Below are 14,043 nucleotides of genomic sequence, written 5' to 3'. Positions count from 1 at the left end.
TGTTGGCAATTCGCATTTAGTCGATTTTAAAGCCGTTTAACACGATCTTGAAACATTTTTTAATAATACCCAAAAAGAATACCTCCTATTGCAAGGATTGTCTTTTCATTGCTAAAGCTTTTCAAGAAATAAATTATTGGAATACAATAAAACCATAATTTCCTGATTGTTTTTCTTTACTTTTATTAGTATAGTCATCTAATACCTACTACTAAATATTGTCTTAAGTAATTCACATTTTTCCCTTTCAATTTGTAAAGTGTCTCTGTATTCTTTTTCTTTTAGCTGTATTTTTTTCAACTCAAGTGTTTCTTTTATCTCTAACTCCCTTTTTCTCAGCTCTAGTTCTTCCTCCCTCAACTTCAAGTTTCTATCATAGATTTCATCTCTCCATTGCTTCTGTTCTTCTTGTCTTCTCAAGTATTCTAGCCATTGTTTCTCTAATTGTATTTTACCTTGAGACCTGTCACTCTCTATTCTATTTGCAAGTCTTATTTTCCTCATTTCAATCACAGCCTTGCTCTCAGCATTCATTTTAACATTATGGTCATTGTTTGTGTTTATTTTCCTGTCTTTCTTTCTATGTAACAGTTCTGTTAATGTATAGGAGTCACAATCTACATCGTACTGTGCATAAATATCATTCATTATTTTAAAGTATTTAAATTTATCATGTTGGCCGCTGTCCACACATTGTTTGTATTTCTTTGTTAAGGCATTTATCTTCCATCTGACTTGATCGGGAGTCATCTGAAACATGCATTTTCTGAAGTACCGAGTACTGAATAATATTAGATGATCAATTAAACAATGTTATAGTTAAATACCTCTATGCCATATTCACTTAAACTTTGTGATATTGCTATCCAAATCCTTGTCTTCTTTTTAGGTGTTTCCAGCATTTCTAATTTGTTCTCATATAGCTTCAGCAGTGTTGTCGTGGCATTTGATGTCCAAACTGCACCTGGTTTAAATAATGAGAAACGAAATGAATACTTTAATGAGCAATCAGTAAATTTACAATTAATTTGAAATATTTCACTCGGTAACAAACAACATACAGGTTTTTTCTGATCCATCATTCGGTTTCGCTTCAACATTTAGATTATTTACATCACTCGTACTTTCACAGATTTCCAAGTTATCCTGAGAGGCTGGAAAGAAATCACAAGAATAAATACATAGTCTTTAGTGTCCTATTTGTTTTATTTACATGATAAAACACTTATATACCTTCTTCTAAAATGCAATAGTCGCTGGTTTCACATACATCCATATTAACCGCAAGTTTACTTTCACAATTAAATATAAATAACAAGGAGCTTTGTAAATAAAAACATTATTTTGTATAATGAATTCTGGACATTTGGATATCTGTCAAATTTATATACTTTTTAAACTTTTTTATTGGAAATGTTGCCAGACACGATTCAGAACGTTCCAGGTCAAGCATTTCAGGCTTTTTGGCACTTTTGGTATTGTGCTCTCTTTCTTACAAATAACTGCATGCACCCTCCTCGCTGTATTTTTGATTTTTGATGGTTTTATTGTCAGCTGTCAGATCAGACGGGATCACAGAAAGAAATTCTTGAAAAGAAAAAACCGATCTGCTTGTTGTGTATTCGCATCGGATTTCGACAATTAACTGTTTAATTATTCATTCTAAGGTAGATTTTGGAAAATCGATAAAATCTACTGGGATGAGAGAGAGAAATTATTCGGTAATATCTACCAATAGTCATGCAAAAACAATGCCGAAGTGTTTGTAAACACAGAGAAGATTGTTAGAAATGTGTTGACTAGGACACAGTTGATGACTGAGAGACAATTTTTGAAATGGATAAACAGAAACTGGTGCTCTGGTTAAGCGAAACAGCAGCTAGTAGTGATGACAGCGATTCAAGCGAATGGAGTGATGTTTGCACTGTGCAACCAGAAGGTTCAGAAGATGAGAACATGACTGATGAAGATGAAGACACTCTGTTTTTTCCTCTGATGCAATATTTAATCAGGCTGAGACGGAAACGCGTAGATGATTATTTACATATTATAGACTCATGGACAGATGCAGAATTCAAAAACCGAATGAGACTATCAAGAAAAACAGCTTATAGGCTTATTGGTAAGATTAAAAACTCCACTAATCAAAATTTGACACTGTATTTTAGTGGCTATTACTACATCTTTTTTTTGTTTTAGATGAACTGGAAAAGTCGGGGTTTATAGCATCCCATAAATTCGGACTAAAACCATTGGAACCAAAACTTTGTTTTTACATATTTTTATCATTCATTGCAAACACAGAACCACTTACACCAATAGCAACAAGATTTGATATATCAATATCATCAACTTTTAGAGTTATAAGAAGAGTGGTAGCTTGGATTCTGACCAAATTGAATGATGCTATTAAGTGGCCACAAAACTTTGAAGAAATAAGCTATATATGTGATTCATTTCATACTAAGACTGGGATTACTCACATGGTAGGAATAATTGACTGTACACACATAAAAATTGAAAAGCCCAAAAATGCTAGGGAATATTGCAATCCTAAAGGATATTTTTCAATAATACTACAGGCTACAATTGATGCAAATCTAAGATTTACAAATGTCTTTTGTGGTGAGCCTGGCTCTTCAAACTGTGCTAGAGTTCTTAAAAAGTCCCCTTTGTACAATACAGCATCTCAGAACAGGAATGCACTGTTCCCACATAATACTTTCCTTGTGGGACACTCCAGCTATCCTTCATTGCCATGGCTAATGCCACCATTTAGAGAAAATAAAAGATTAACACCTCAGCAGAGAGAATTTAATTCTTTACATATATCTACTAGAAAATTAAGTGATAAAGCTTTTAATCTTTTAAAAGGAAGATTTCGGAGAGTGAAACTTTTTACTGTGTATAGAAATATAGCATTTATAACTGACACTGTAGTAGCTGCGTGTATTTTGCATAATTACTGCCTTGATGAAAATGACCACCTTGAAGAACATGAATAGGAAATCCTATTACCTGTCTGTATGGTTTTAACATTGATCATTCATATGGGTGTTATATTTTCGGAAAATATTTATCCTTGTTTTAAAATTACAATCTCAGACACAATTTACCAATTTAATATGAATTAATTTATTTAAGCTGTAATATTATAAAAGATAGGTCACATAAATTTGTATAATTTTTATTGCCTCATTAAATCTTGATCTTCAATCAATTTTCTCAAGAGTGCACATTTTTCCCTTTCAATTTTTAGCATTTCTTCTTGTTTCTGCTCCTTCAGCTGTAGTTTTTTTAAAGCTAGCGATTGTTTGATTTCCAGTTCTTTTTTCCTTAATTGCAATTCTTCTTGCCTCAGCCTTAAATTTCTTTCGTACCTCTCATCTCGTAACTGTTTTTGATCTTCTTGTTTTCTGAGGTAATCCAACCATTGTTTATCTAATTCTATTTTTGCTCTTCTTTCTGCTCTTAATCTTCTGAAAGGGGCTGAGCCTTTTAGAGAAATATTTCTTTTAGCTTTATCTAGATCATCTGGTCCTTGCATAACACCTGAAGCAAGTCTGTAAGTTCCAGTATTATCACTATATCGCCCCAGAATTTGGTGCATTTCATTAAAATATTTGAAACTCATTGCACCTTGTCCATTGTCGATGCAGTCTTTATATTTTTTTGTAAGGGCATTTATTTTCCATCTGACCTGGTCTGGAGTTACCTGAAAGTATAGCATCAAAGTCTCAGTAATTTACATTTATTATCTTGTTTTAATAATATACTATAGAATATCATAGCATAGCTACCTCAACATTTAAAGATTTCAATTCTTCCGCTATTGATAGCCACATCTTTGATTTCTTTTTTGGATTGTCCAACATGTGCATTTTTGTTTCATACAAACTTAAAAGCATGAGTGTTGCATTTTTTGTCCAAATAACATCTACAAATAGAAGATACAGCAAATATTAACTTGAGTAAAATATACAGAACTTAATATCAAACTGTCTATGAACTACATACTTTGTTTATTAGTCTCATTTACATCTGTTTCTTCTTGAGTTATGGTATGGCTGTGATTATAGTTTGTTATAGTCATATTCGGCTTGTATGGTGTAGCTGTAATAAAGCGCAAAGATATGAAATTATATAGCAAACCAAATCAGTCACAAACATTGATTTGTCATAATTTACATATTACACATGTGTGCTTGTTTGTTTACTCACATTGGTTGTCTAAAATAGCCAGAACGGCAACATTGCTATCAATGTTTTCATCCATTTTGTGTCGACAATTTGGGCGTTTTCCAACTGGGTAGTCACAGTGCACCGTAATATTTTTATAGCTACATTTAAACCTCTCGGTCTAGAACTTTAAAGTACACAATATGAAGCTAAAGAAGTTCCATAATATGTTAAAGGTATATTTCAATCACATGCAGAGTAAAATAACGCTGATGTTCACAATAATATACAACTGATTTTCAAACACTGCGTCCCCGTAATTACGCAAATGTCACATCAAAGAAACCTGTCAGAACTCAATGCTGTCAATGTTAGAATAGAAGTGTCGAAGCTATGTTCCAGGGATAGAAATATATCCATATTTAGCATACGTTGCAAAGCTGTTGTTGGCTTTGCTTTTACATTACAATAATTTTATGCACACGAAACGCGGAGATAATGGAATATAGGATGTATAATATATGCATCTCAATCCTAATCCGAAATTAGTTGATATTAGGACAAGTAAAATTTACGATTCTTCTTCTTCTTTCGAGTCGATGACATGTCATATGAGACTACACTATGTCAGCCCAATATTCCGCCACAGCGAGAGCACGGCCGGATGCGCTCATTAAGTCCTCCCGCGAGCAGGTTTCAGGGCACAGTGGACATGCGATTAGGTGGGACATCGTCTGCACGGCAGCCCCGCACTCGCACCCAAGGTCCGCCAATTTACGATTATTTTTGTATTATGGTAATCCTACAATCTGTCAGAAAGTTAAATTTTTTTGGCATTTTGACGATTTGACATTCGATTGCTCGGTGACGTGACGTGACATCGGGCGATTTTAGTGCATTTGCAAAATTGCATTTAGAAATAAAATAAATAAATGATATTTATTAATAAACACAGCAATTAACATTGATCATAAAAATGGCTCAATGTGGTGAATACATTAAAAGTCAATTCCCGCTTATAGACGAGGAATTGATGAAATACGTTGAAGGTATGTTTTCTGTAGGTTATAAAAAAAGTTTATTAGTTCACAAATGTGTTATTTAAGGGTTTTAAGTTCGGTGCAAAAGTAATTACTACAGTTATGTCTAAGATCATTTGCCAGTGTATTATTCCTGCAGGTCCAGTTTTATTTTGTATGTCCATGAGTTACAAGGACTCACAGAAATGTGTATGGTTGCCTTACAGACATATTGGATAGTAGCGCCGGCGAGTTCGAGGACACTGAAGAAGTCTACGAAGCAGTTGGCGAAGTACTCCAGGGAATCTCACAGAAATCGGAAAAAGATATAAGGTTACTTTTTACTTCACACATTTTGGCTCAATTTTACCATGATATTCACAGCTAAGACAACCCACTGACCCAGCTTTTGATAGCTTGTGATAAAGAACAGTTACTATGCATGTGAAAATATCCCAAATATAATTTAAATACACCTAATTTTGCTTACAAACCAGCATTGACGACCTCGATGGCGCAATGGTCATCATGCCGGACCGCCGAACCTGAGGTCCCGGGTTCGATTCCCGGTTCGGTCGACATTTGTGTGATGAGCATGCTTGTTGGCCGTGGTCTGGGTGTTATGATATGTATTTATAAATATGTATATATGTAGCTACATGTAGTTTATCAGTTGTGTTAGCACCCATAACACAAGTTAATAAATAACTTACCATGGGGCTAACCGACCGTGTGTGAAAAAGGTGTCCCGACATTATATTTAAAGAAATATTGTTCAATATAGGGACATATGTGAAAAGCTGTTGCATATGCTGCAGCCTGAGAAGCCGGGCAGCAGTAATGGGCCTCGGAAAGTTCTAGACGCACCAATACACTTGGCATCCATGACCACCACTGTGACTGAAACTGAAGATCTCAGAAGTATATGGATAAACACTAGAGATGACAATTTGGTAAGTAGTTTGATATACTGCAAATTATCTATACAAAATATGGGATTAACAAGTAGTATCTATACTAAGTAAGAAATTGATGTAAATAAGCATTATATAAAATTGTTTTGTTTTGCCTACAATGTTTGGAGTAGGTACATCCTACCGTAGTATCCGTGTAGTCGTGGTGGCCTAGTGGGTAAAGGACCAACCTCTCAAGTATGTGGGCGCGGGTTCGATCCCAGGTCAGGCAAGTACTAATGCAACTTTTCTAAGTTTGTATGTACTTTCTAAGTATATCTTAGACACCATTGACTGTGTTTCGGATGGCACGTTAAACAGTAGGTCCCGGCTGGCAGTGAACATCCTTGGCAGTCGTTACGGGTAGTCTAAAGCCAGTAAGTCTGACACCAGTCTAACCAAGGGGTATCGGGTTGCCCGGGTAACTGGTTTGAGGAGGTCAGATAGGCAGTCGCTTCTTGTAAAGCACTGGTACTCAGCTGAATCCGGTTAGACTGGAAGCCGACCCCAACATGATTGGGAAAAGGCTCGGAGGATGATGTTTGGAGTAGGTACATCAGATATGGTCTACAAATGTATTTACTACATACATCAGATATAGCTTACTGTTATAATAGATTACAGCTATAAATAATTGCCACTTGAAAATAGTGGTACATATTTTCAAAATAGAATTTATAACAAGGCAGCTATCATCTACTCTATAATATACAATGGGTAGTTTTATAGTAACAAACATGGCCATGTGGTCATATGTACTATGCTATACTTACATATTTTATTAGATACTTGAATTGAAATCTTAACAGCTCAACACAAGATTCAATCAATATAATGCAATCTTTCATCTTTAATAATTTGTATCTATCTTTATAGAAAGTAGACGCAAAGAAATTAGAGAAGGCTGAAGCGAAATTACAACAAAAACAGCAGAAACAGAAAGACTCCAAGGCACCGGTATCGGCACCGATACTTCAAACTGCTACTGCGTCACAAGTGACCTCTAAAAAGGACAGCAAACTTGAAGCCAAGGGCACTAACAGGACACAGGATATAAGGATAGAGAACTTTGATATAGCTTATGGTGACAGGTATAACATAATTGCATATTTTTATTATACTCTCAAAAGGTTTTTGAATACCATAATTATAATATAGTGTCTAAGGCTGATTGCTTCTCTATTATTTCACTCTCATAGCCTGATGAGACAGCACCCAACACAACTAGAGAGCAATTTACAGGACCAACATTTACATGCTAAAATAATGATGTGTACAGAAGATATCTGAGATAGGAGACTGGATTGTAATGATTATTCAATCTCACCAGCTAGTAAAAGTAAGATATAGGGAGAATAACTACCCCTGACTTAGTGGTAGCACCTCCCCAATTTTCCAACATAAATGCCTAGTGGCAGGAATCAACTAAATTTAACCAATTAACTAACCAATATTAACCAATACTGTATTTCCAGAGTATTACTACAAGGCGCGGACCTAGTCCTTGCATTCGGTCGACGGTACGGCCTTGTTGGGCGCAACGGACTCGGCAAGACCACGCTACTAAGAATGATAGCATCAAAACAATTGAAGATCCCTTCCCATATATCAATTTTACATGTGGAACAAGAAGTGGTGGGGGACGATACTGTGGCATTGCAAAGTGTACTTGAATGTGATACTACTAGAGAATATTTGTTGAAACGGGAGAAGGAAATCACTACTCTTGTTAATACTGGGTAAGTTGGAGTATTAAAACCTTTTTTCAGCTATTTCATCAATATTGTGTGTGTCTAGAGTAATAAGTGGTCTATTGAAAAAGATGTCCAAGTTTCTATAACTATACATAGAGTAGTGGGTACTCTTGAGTATAGTGTAGTTATAACTTTGTGATAATGGTAAGTCTATAGATAGACGCAGTTATTGTTGGAGCATATTACAATTACATAATATGAAAGCTACAAATAAAAAAAATGCAGTCTCATATACCAAAAGAATAAGTCTCTTTGGTTTAGATAGATGATAAAAAAGAGACGTTATTAGCTCTACATTGCAGTTAACCATGAAAGGGCAACAATTTATAAGTACATCACTTAGTATATTATATGTATCTAATTAGTCATTCAACCTCGGTAGGTTGCAATGTCTCGCATATTTACCTGAATCTGCAACAAACCATATGGTGCTCCCACATTGCCGTTAGAAAATGTTTAATAACGTTAGTAAACATTTGTTAGCAAACATTTAATCACAAATAAATTTTCATGTTAGAAAATGTTTAGTTATGTTATATAGTAAACATTTTATAACAAAACAAATTATAACAAAATAAAACATGTGTTATCTTTTGTTTGTAAACATTTTATAAGGGCGTCCTCAGCCCTCAGAAGGCGAAACCAAACTGCGAGCCAATACTAGATGTTATAAAATGTTTAAACATTTTCCATCAATGTAGGAGCACTTATAACATGTAACAGTTTCTAACAAAGTGCAACAATTGTTAACATTTGTTAGTAAATGTTTTGGTGTTATAAAATGTTTACAAACATTTTATAACGGCAATGTGGGAGCACCATAACATTAAAACAAGATAAAGTACGAAAACTTGAAGATGATGCAATATTAAAGAAATATTTCTTCATCTACCTGTTTCCACATATTTATTCAAATATGAATTTTAAATGCAAGTAAAACTAAACTTAAGAAATAGTTATAAAAACATTACCCATTTTGACACTTGGCAGTCTTGTAAAGACAAAAAAATTGGATGAAGAAAATTCAGAGGGCTAACTGCATTGCAAGTTTTACCACTATTATAGGTACAGGGTGCCTGATAATACACCACACGATTTAGTAATTAAAATTCTCGTGGCTCAAAATATATCTTTTTATGATTTAAAGAACAGCTTAGAACCACAGGAGACCCATATTATAATATTTTTTTCCCTGGCTGGGTATTGAAAGAATTCTCTGAAATCCCGGTGATGAAATCGCTTACCGAAGTTAGATTAACCATAATTTTCATTAACAGCACAACTCTTCTTTTCCACACCAATAACACATTTCTCATTTCCCCAGTTCAACAGACCCCAGCTTATCGAACGAGCTGAGCGAGATATACGCGCAGCTAGAGAACATTGAGGCGGACAAGGCACCGGCGCGTGCGTCGATCATTCTCAGCGGTTTGGGATTCACGCCGGAGATGCAGACGAGAGCGACCAAGACTTTCTCTGGAGGTTGGCGAATGAGGCTAGCGTTGGCTAGAGCTTTGTTTTCTAAGTAAGTGTGTTTAATTCATTTAATGCAGAAAAAAATAAACATAATTCGTTTTGTTTGCATATTAAGGAAATCTGGACTTTTAAGTCTGAAACCACCAACACACATTGAGGTACACGCGGTAATTAAATTTCCATCCTTCTCCATGACAAGCAGCAGGATGATAAAAACACTGATATTGATACTTTCATTTGCACCTCACCAACTTTGTATTGACTAATTTATATTGTATTTGAATATTTCAGTATATAATCAGATATATCTTATAACAATCTGGAGTGTGGTTAAAGACATTGGTAAACGATTTTGTCATAAAAAAGAAGCATTGGTTTTATCGAACCTTAAATCGATTAAAACAATCAAAACTAACCGATTATTTCATTCTATCAACAGACCCGACCTCCTCCTACTCGACGAGCCCACAAACATGTTGGACATAAAGGCGATCATCTGGCTGGAGAACTACCTACAGAACTGGCCCACCACGCTACTGGTGGTGTCTCACGACCGCAACTTCCTTGACACGGTACCCACGGATATCATGCACTTGCATACGCAGAGGATAGACACGTACAGGTATGTTAACAAACTTTCCAAAAACCTTGATTATTAGAGATTTAATGAAGACTCATAAATACTCCAACTTCTTTATCATGTGTCTCATAGGGTCCATATTATTCCCATTATATAAAATGTACCTACCTGTACAAAATTCTTAAAGAATTAAGTATAAATAAGAATCATAATAATCATAAATCATAATGTGTTTATTCCAAAAACTGAAATCATATGGACACAAATGGACATATAAAAAATGTCACATCACATCACATTTTGAAAATGTCCAAGCTGTTATTTAAAGATACTTATTATGTCTGTCTCCTGTTGAATTCACTCATACCAACCATTTTTTCATAAAAAGTCTATGAGTTGCCTTACTAATCATACTTACAATTACTCTATTCCAGAGGTAACTACGACCAGTTCCACAAAACGAAGACGGAGAAACACAAGAACCAACAACGCGAGTACGAAGCGCAGCAACAGCACCGCGCCCACACGCAAGAGTTCATCGACCGCTTCCGATACAACGCCAACCGAGCCTCCTCTGTACAGAGCAAGATTAAGATGCTGGACAAGTTGTGAGTATCAAGGTCGTATAGTCTGAGTGTGAAGGTCATATATTGTGAGTGTGAAGGTCATATATATTGAACGTGGATGTCATATATTGTCAGTGTCAAGGTCATTGACTGTAAAGGTCAGGTAAATTATGAGTGTGATGGTCATAGTGTATTGTGACTATGTAATTAAGTCAAAATATAGACGTATGAATAAGAAGGCCAATATAATAGGAACTCACTATGATTTACCATTATGTTTTACTAATTTAAATCTCTCAATTTCTTTCCAGACCTGAACTAAAGCCTGTAGAAAAGGAAATCGACGTGGTCCTCCGATTCCCGGAGACAGAACCGCTCTCTCCGCCCATTCTGCAGCTGAATGAAGTTGGTTTTTATTACTCGAAGGACAAGGTCATATTTTCTGACGTCAACCTTGGAGCCACGCTAGAGTCTAGGATATGTATTGTAAGTATACCTCCAAGTTAAGTATAGTTCGTGCGAAACTTAATGGCTACTCGAAAGTTAGTTGCTAGCCTACAAATCTCTCAATAGCTTTTGAAAGTAATATACATCATCCATCAGACAAATATATAGGCCACTTTTATCAGGCTGAAGGAAGTAGTTCTCTCATGACGAGGGTGAAACCAGTGTTGGAAAAGGCCAAAATATTACTCTAGTGGTTTCACCAAAGTATTGATTTGTGTAGTGTACATCCGCCAGTAATATTCTAGCCTATTGTGATTTTTTGCTTGTAGAAGTTTAAAATTATATAATGAAATTACAAATATTTCTGAGAATAAACTAAATTGACGAAGACAGAATGGTAACAATTAAAGGTCCCATATAATTGGAGAGTCGTGAATACTCATCATTGCTTTGATAGCCAGATGTCATGATGTTTGAGATAAGTTGACGATGCGTGACAGCCATTGATGGAATAACGACTTGGCAACATGAATTGCGGTTCATGGTAGCTTTTTTGCAGTAGTAGTAATTATGGGTCGATCGGTACAATCGACTTTATTTACATTGGAATTTAACCTTAGAAGTAATGATTAAATATTATCATGAAATAGTCCAGTGATCATGGACCATCATTCGTGTAAATAATATCCTATGAATATTTATTGGGAAATTGACTATATGTTTCTTTTTCTCTTTTCCCATGAAGTTAAGAATCGTATCCTAACCCTCTCCTCTCTTTTGATACATTAGCATATATATTCCTAATTATCACCTAGTTTTCAACCATGTGACTGAATCTAGCATAATCGCAGAATCAGCATGTAATACCTACCAATTAATTATTATTTATTTACCTCTTTCCAGGTGGGAGACAACGGCGCGGGTAAAACAACGTTATTAAAAATAATCATGGGTATTCTATCGCCTACCAGTGGTATTCGCAGCGTGCACAGAGGACTGAAATTCGGTTATTTCTCCCAACACCACGTCGACCAACTTGAAATGAACGTCAATTCCGTAGAACTATTACAAAGGAGTTATCCAGGTTTGGACCTCATTTCTTACACAATAGAGCTGGTTTTTTATCTGTCACTTTATTTATTTTTCTGATGAATACTGTAGGTAACACAGTGACATGTTTCAAGGAAGTGATCGGGATATTATGAACCTTGTTTTCACATAAATAGAGTTCAGTTTCGTTTGATTGTAGCTAGGTTTAGAGGTCTCGGTACTTTTTATAAGATTAGATTGAAAAGGTCGAATAAATGTAACTTGATACTATGCTCTTTATGTCTAGAGTAATAAAGATCATTTTTACCTTCTATTGTTCTTAATACTTTTTATAATTAGGATTCAATGGTTGATTAATTCGATACCTACATGCTGTGTCATATTTATTTGGAATTTATGGTTTTTTGCTGATTTATCATTTTTTACCTGAATTGTTTATTTGGAATCAAATTATACTTGATGATTTATAAGGTTGCCTGTTAGGTTCAGTGGAGGATGGAAAAATATAAAATCCAATTAACCATCACAGATAAACTATACCTTTTTGTGGAAAAAACCATTCTTTGCAATATTATTTATTGCTATTTTTATAAGCATATCTTCTACTTTGACTCAGCCAGCAAATATATGGTCATACGAAATATAGTAATGTCACAATGCAATCATAGGTTAAAATAGGTATTTTTAACCAACTTCCCAAAAAGAAAAATGTTCTCAATTCGTATGTTATTACGTTTTTTTAACGTTCGTTTTTCGTTCAAAGTGACATACTTACACTTTTAAATATTCCTTCAGGTAAAACGATAGAAGAATATAGAAGACAACTGGGCAGTTTCGGCGTCAGTGGGGACTTAGCTTTACAAACGATTGCCAGTCTGTCCGGAGGTCAGAAGTCCAGGGTCGCCTTCGCAAGGATGTGTATGGGCAACCCCAACTTCTTAGTGCTGGACGAGCCTACCAACCATCTGGATATAGAGACCATTGAGGCGTTAGGGAAAGCTATTACTAAATATACGGTAAGTGTTTATATGTACATTTTATATAAGATTGTTTAGCTGTATTTTTCCCTGTGTCTATGTAAAGAAGGAACTTCTCGTTTCGAAGGCACCAGCCACACCACCTATCTCATCTTCTATATATATTGTGTTTCTTCACGGGTTTGCACGCAGATAAAATTTTGTTTGTCTAAAACTTCTGAGCTCTTATCTCAGCCATTTTTTGCCTAATAGTTCAGTGATAATTATGAGTAATTTGGCTGTACTCTTGCAATAAATTTAAGCAGATTTGATTTTATAACCATAAAAGTTTGCCTATAGGGCCAAGATGTTAACTCCATTTATAGCCGTATTGTATACCGTGATTATAATGGTCTGTAGAGAAGCCACATAACGAATGTAAACAGTCGTCCATAAAGCGATTAAACTCTGATCTAATCGCTTTATTATTTAAATAGACAAGAAATTACCATTGTTCTATCGAATTAATGTCTATATTTAATGAGAACTAATTGTTTGTTATAGGGAGGTGTTATCCTTGTTTCTCACGACGAGAGGTTAATACGAATGGTTTGTAAAGAGCTGTGGGTTTGTGGCGGAGGTTCCGTCACCAGTATAGAGGGAGGCTTCGATGAATACCGCAAGATCGTCGAGAGAGAACTCGAAGCTCAGAATAAGTAGACCAATGAGCTGGAATCCCAGCACCGTGTCGTGTCGTGTCCACGAGCCGCCTTAGCCAATGCATCCCGTTAAGTTTTAGCCTGATTATAGTATAAACGTGTGTTGTGGTGTGAAGCTGCCGCTTTTCCCCTTTTGAACCTCCATGGTCGACAATGTTCAATCCGCCCCGTCGACACGACATGACGCTATGTTAGCATTCCCGCTTAACGCAATTTTCACACCTAGCCACATGTATACAGTATATCCATGTAAAAAGTAACCCTAAATTATATCGTTGTAATATAAATAGTCTTTCATTATTATTTATACTTACTTCTTACTTATACACGGTTCACTGAAGGAG

At 35.4% G+C, this 14,043-nt stretch overlaps 4 protein-coding genes across 5 annotated transcripts; 2 read left to right on the top strand and 2 right to left on the bottom strand.

Annotated features, from left to right (window-relative positions):
- Positions 1-158: 158 nt before the first annotated feature.
- On the bottom strand, positions 159-1,396 carry LOC124631062. The gene is made up of 4 exons (XM_047165193.1): positions 1,234-1,396; positions 1,062-1,154; positions 828-964; positions 159-750 (listed from the first exon to the last, which is right to left on the bottom strand). Exons 1-4 carry the CDS (start codon positions 1,274-1,276, stop codon positions 199-201), a joined length of 825 nt encoding a protein of 274 aa, XP_047021149.1. The 5' UTR covers positions 1,277-1,396; the 3' UTR covers positions 159-198.
- Positions 1,397-1,515: 119 nt separating this feature from the next.
- On the top strand, positions 1,516-3,224 carry LOC124631060 (protein ANTAGONIST OF LIKE HETEROCHROMATIN PROTEIN 1-like). The gene is made up of 2 exons (XM_047165191.1): positions 1,516-2,122; positions 2,200-3,224. The coding sequence occupies exons 1-2, from the start codon at positions 1,837-1,839 to the stop codon at positions 3,003-3,005; spliced, it is 1,092 nt and encodes a 363-aa protein (XP_047021147.1). The 5' UTR covers positions 1,516-1,836; the 3' UTR covers positions 3,006-3,224.
- LOC124631063 lies at positions 3,112-4,536 on the bottom strand. 2 transcript variants are annotated; one of them, XM_047165196.1, is made up of 5 exons: positions 4,222-4,536; positions 4,018-4,113; positions 3,801-3,937; positions 3,640-3,715; positions 3,418-3,563 (listed from the first exon to the last, which is right to left on the bottom strand). In XM_047165196.1, the coding sequence occupies exons 1-5, from the start codon at positions 4,274-4,276 to the stop codon at positions 3,526-3,528; spliced, it is 402 nt and encodes a 133-aa protein (XP_047021152.1). In that variant the 5' UTR covers positions 4,277-4,536; the 3' UTR covers positions 3,418-3,525. The 2 variants fall into 2 exon arrangements, with proteins under 2 accessions (XP_047021150.1, XP_047021152.1); XM_047165194.1 differs by having other exon boundaries at positions 3,112-3,715.
- Positions 4,537-5,022: 486 nt separating this feature from the next.
- On the top strand, positions 5,023-13,986 carry LOC124631513 (ATP-binding cassette sub-family F member 3). The gene is made up of 12 exons (XM_047165946.1): positions 5,023-5,228; positions 5,426-5,531; positions 5,983-6,151; positions 7,028-7,242; positions 7,627-7,890; positions 9,230-9,430; positions 9,821-10,003; positions 10,396-10,569; positions 10,839-11,013; positions 11,878-12,058; positions 12,820-13,040; positions 13,545-13,986. The coding sequence occupies exons 1-12, from the start codon at positions 5,156-5,158 to the stop codon at positions 13,698-13,700; spliced, it is 2,118 nt and encodes a 705-aa protein (XP_047021902.1). The 5' UTR covers positions 5,023-5,155; the 3' UTR covers positions 13,701-13,986.
- The last annotated feature ends 57 nt before the right edge of the window (positions 13,987-14,043 follow it).

This window comes from Helicoverpa zea, chromosome 6 (assembly GCF_022581195.2).
Source record: "Helicoverpa zea isolate HzStark_Cry1AcR chromosome 6, ilHelZeax1.1, whole genome shotgun sequence".
Classification (NCBI taxonomy): Eukaryota; Metazoa; Arthropoda; class Insecta; order Lepidoptera; family Noctuidae; genus Helicoverpa; species Helicoverpa zea.
This window is presented reverse-complemented; position numbering and strand designations above follow the sequence as displayed.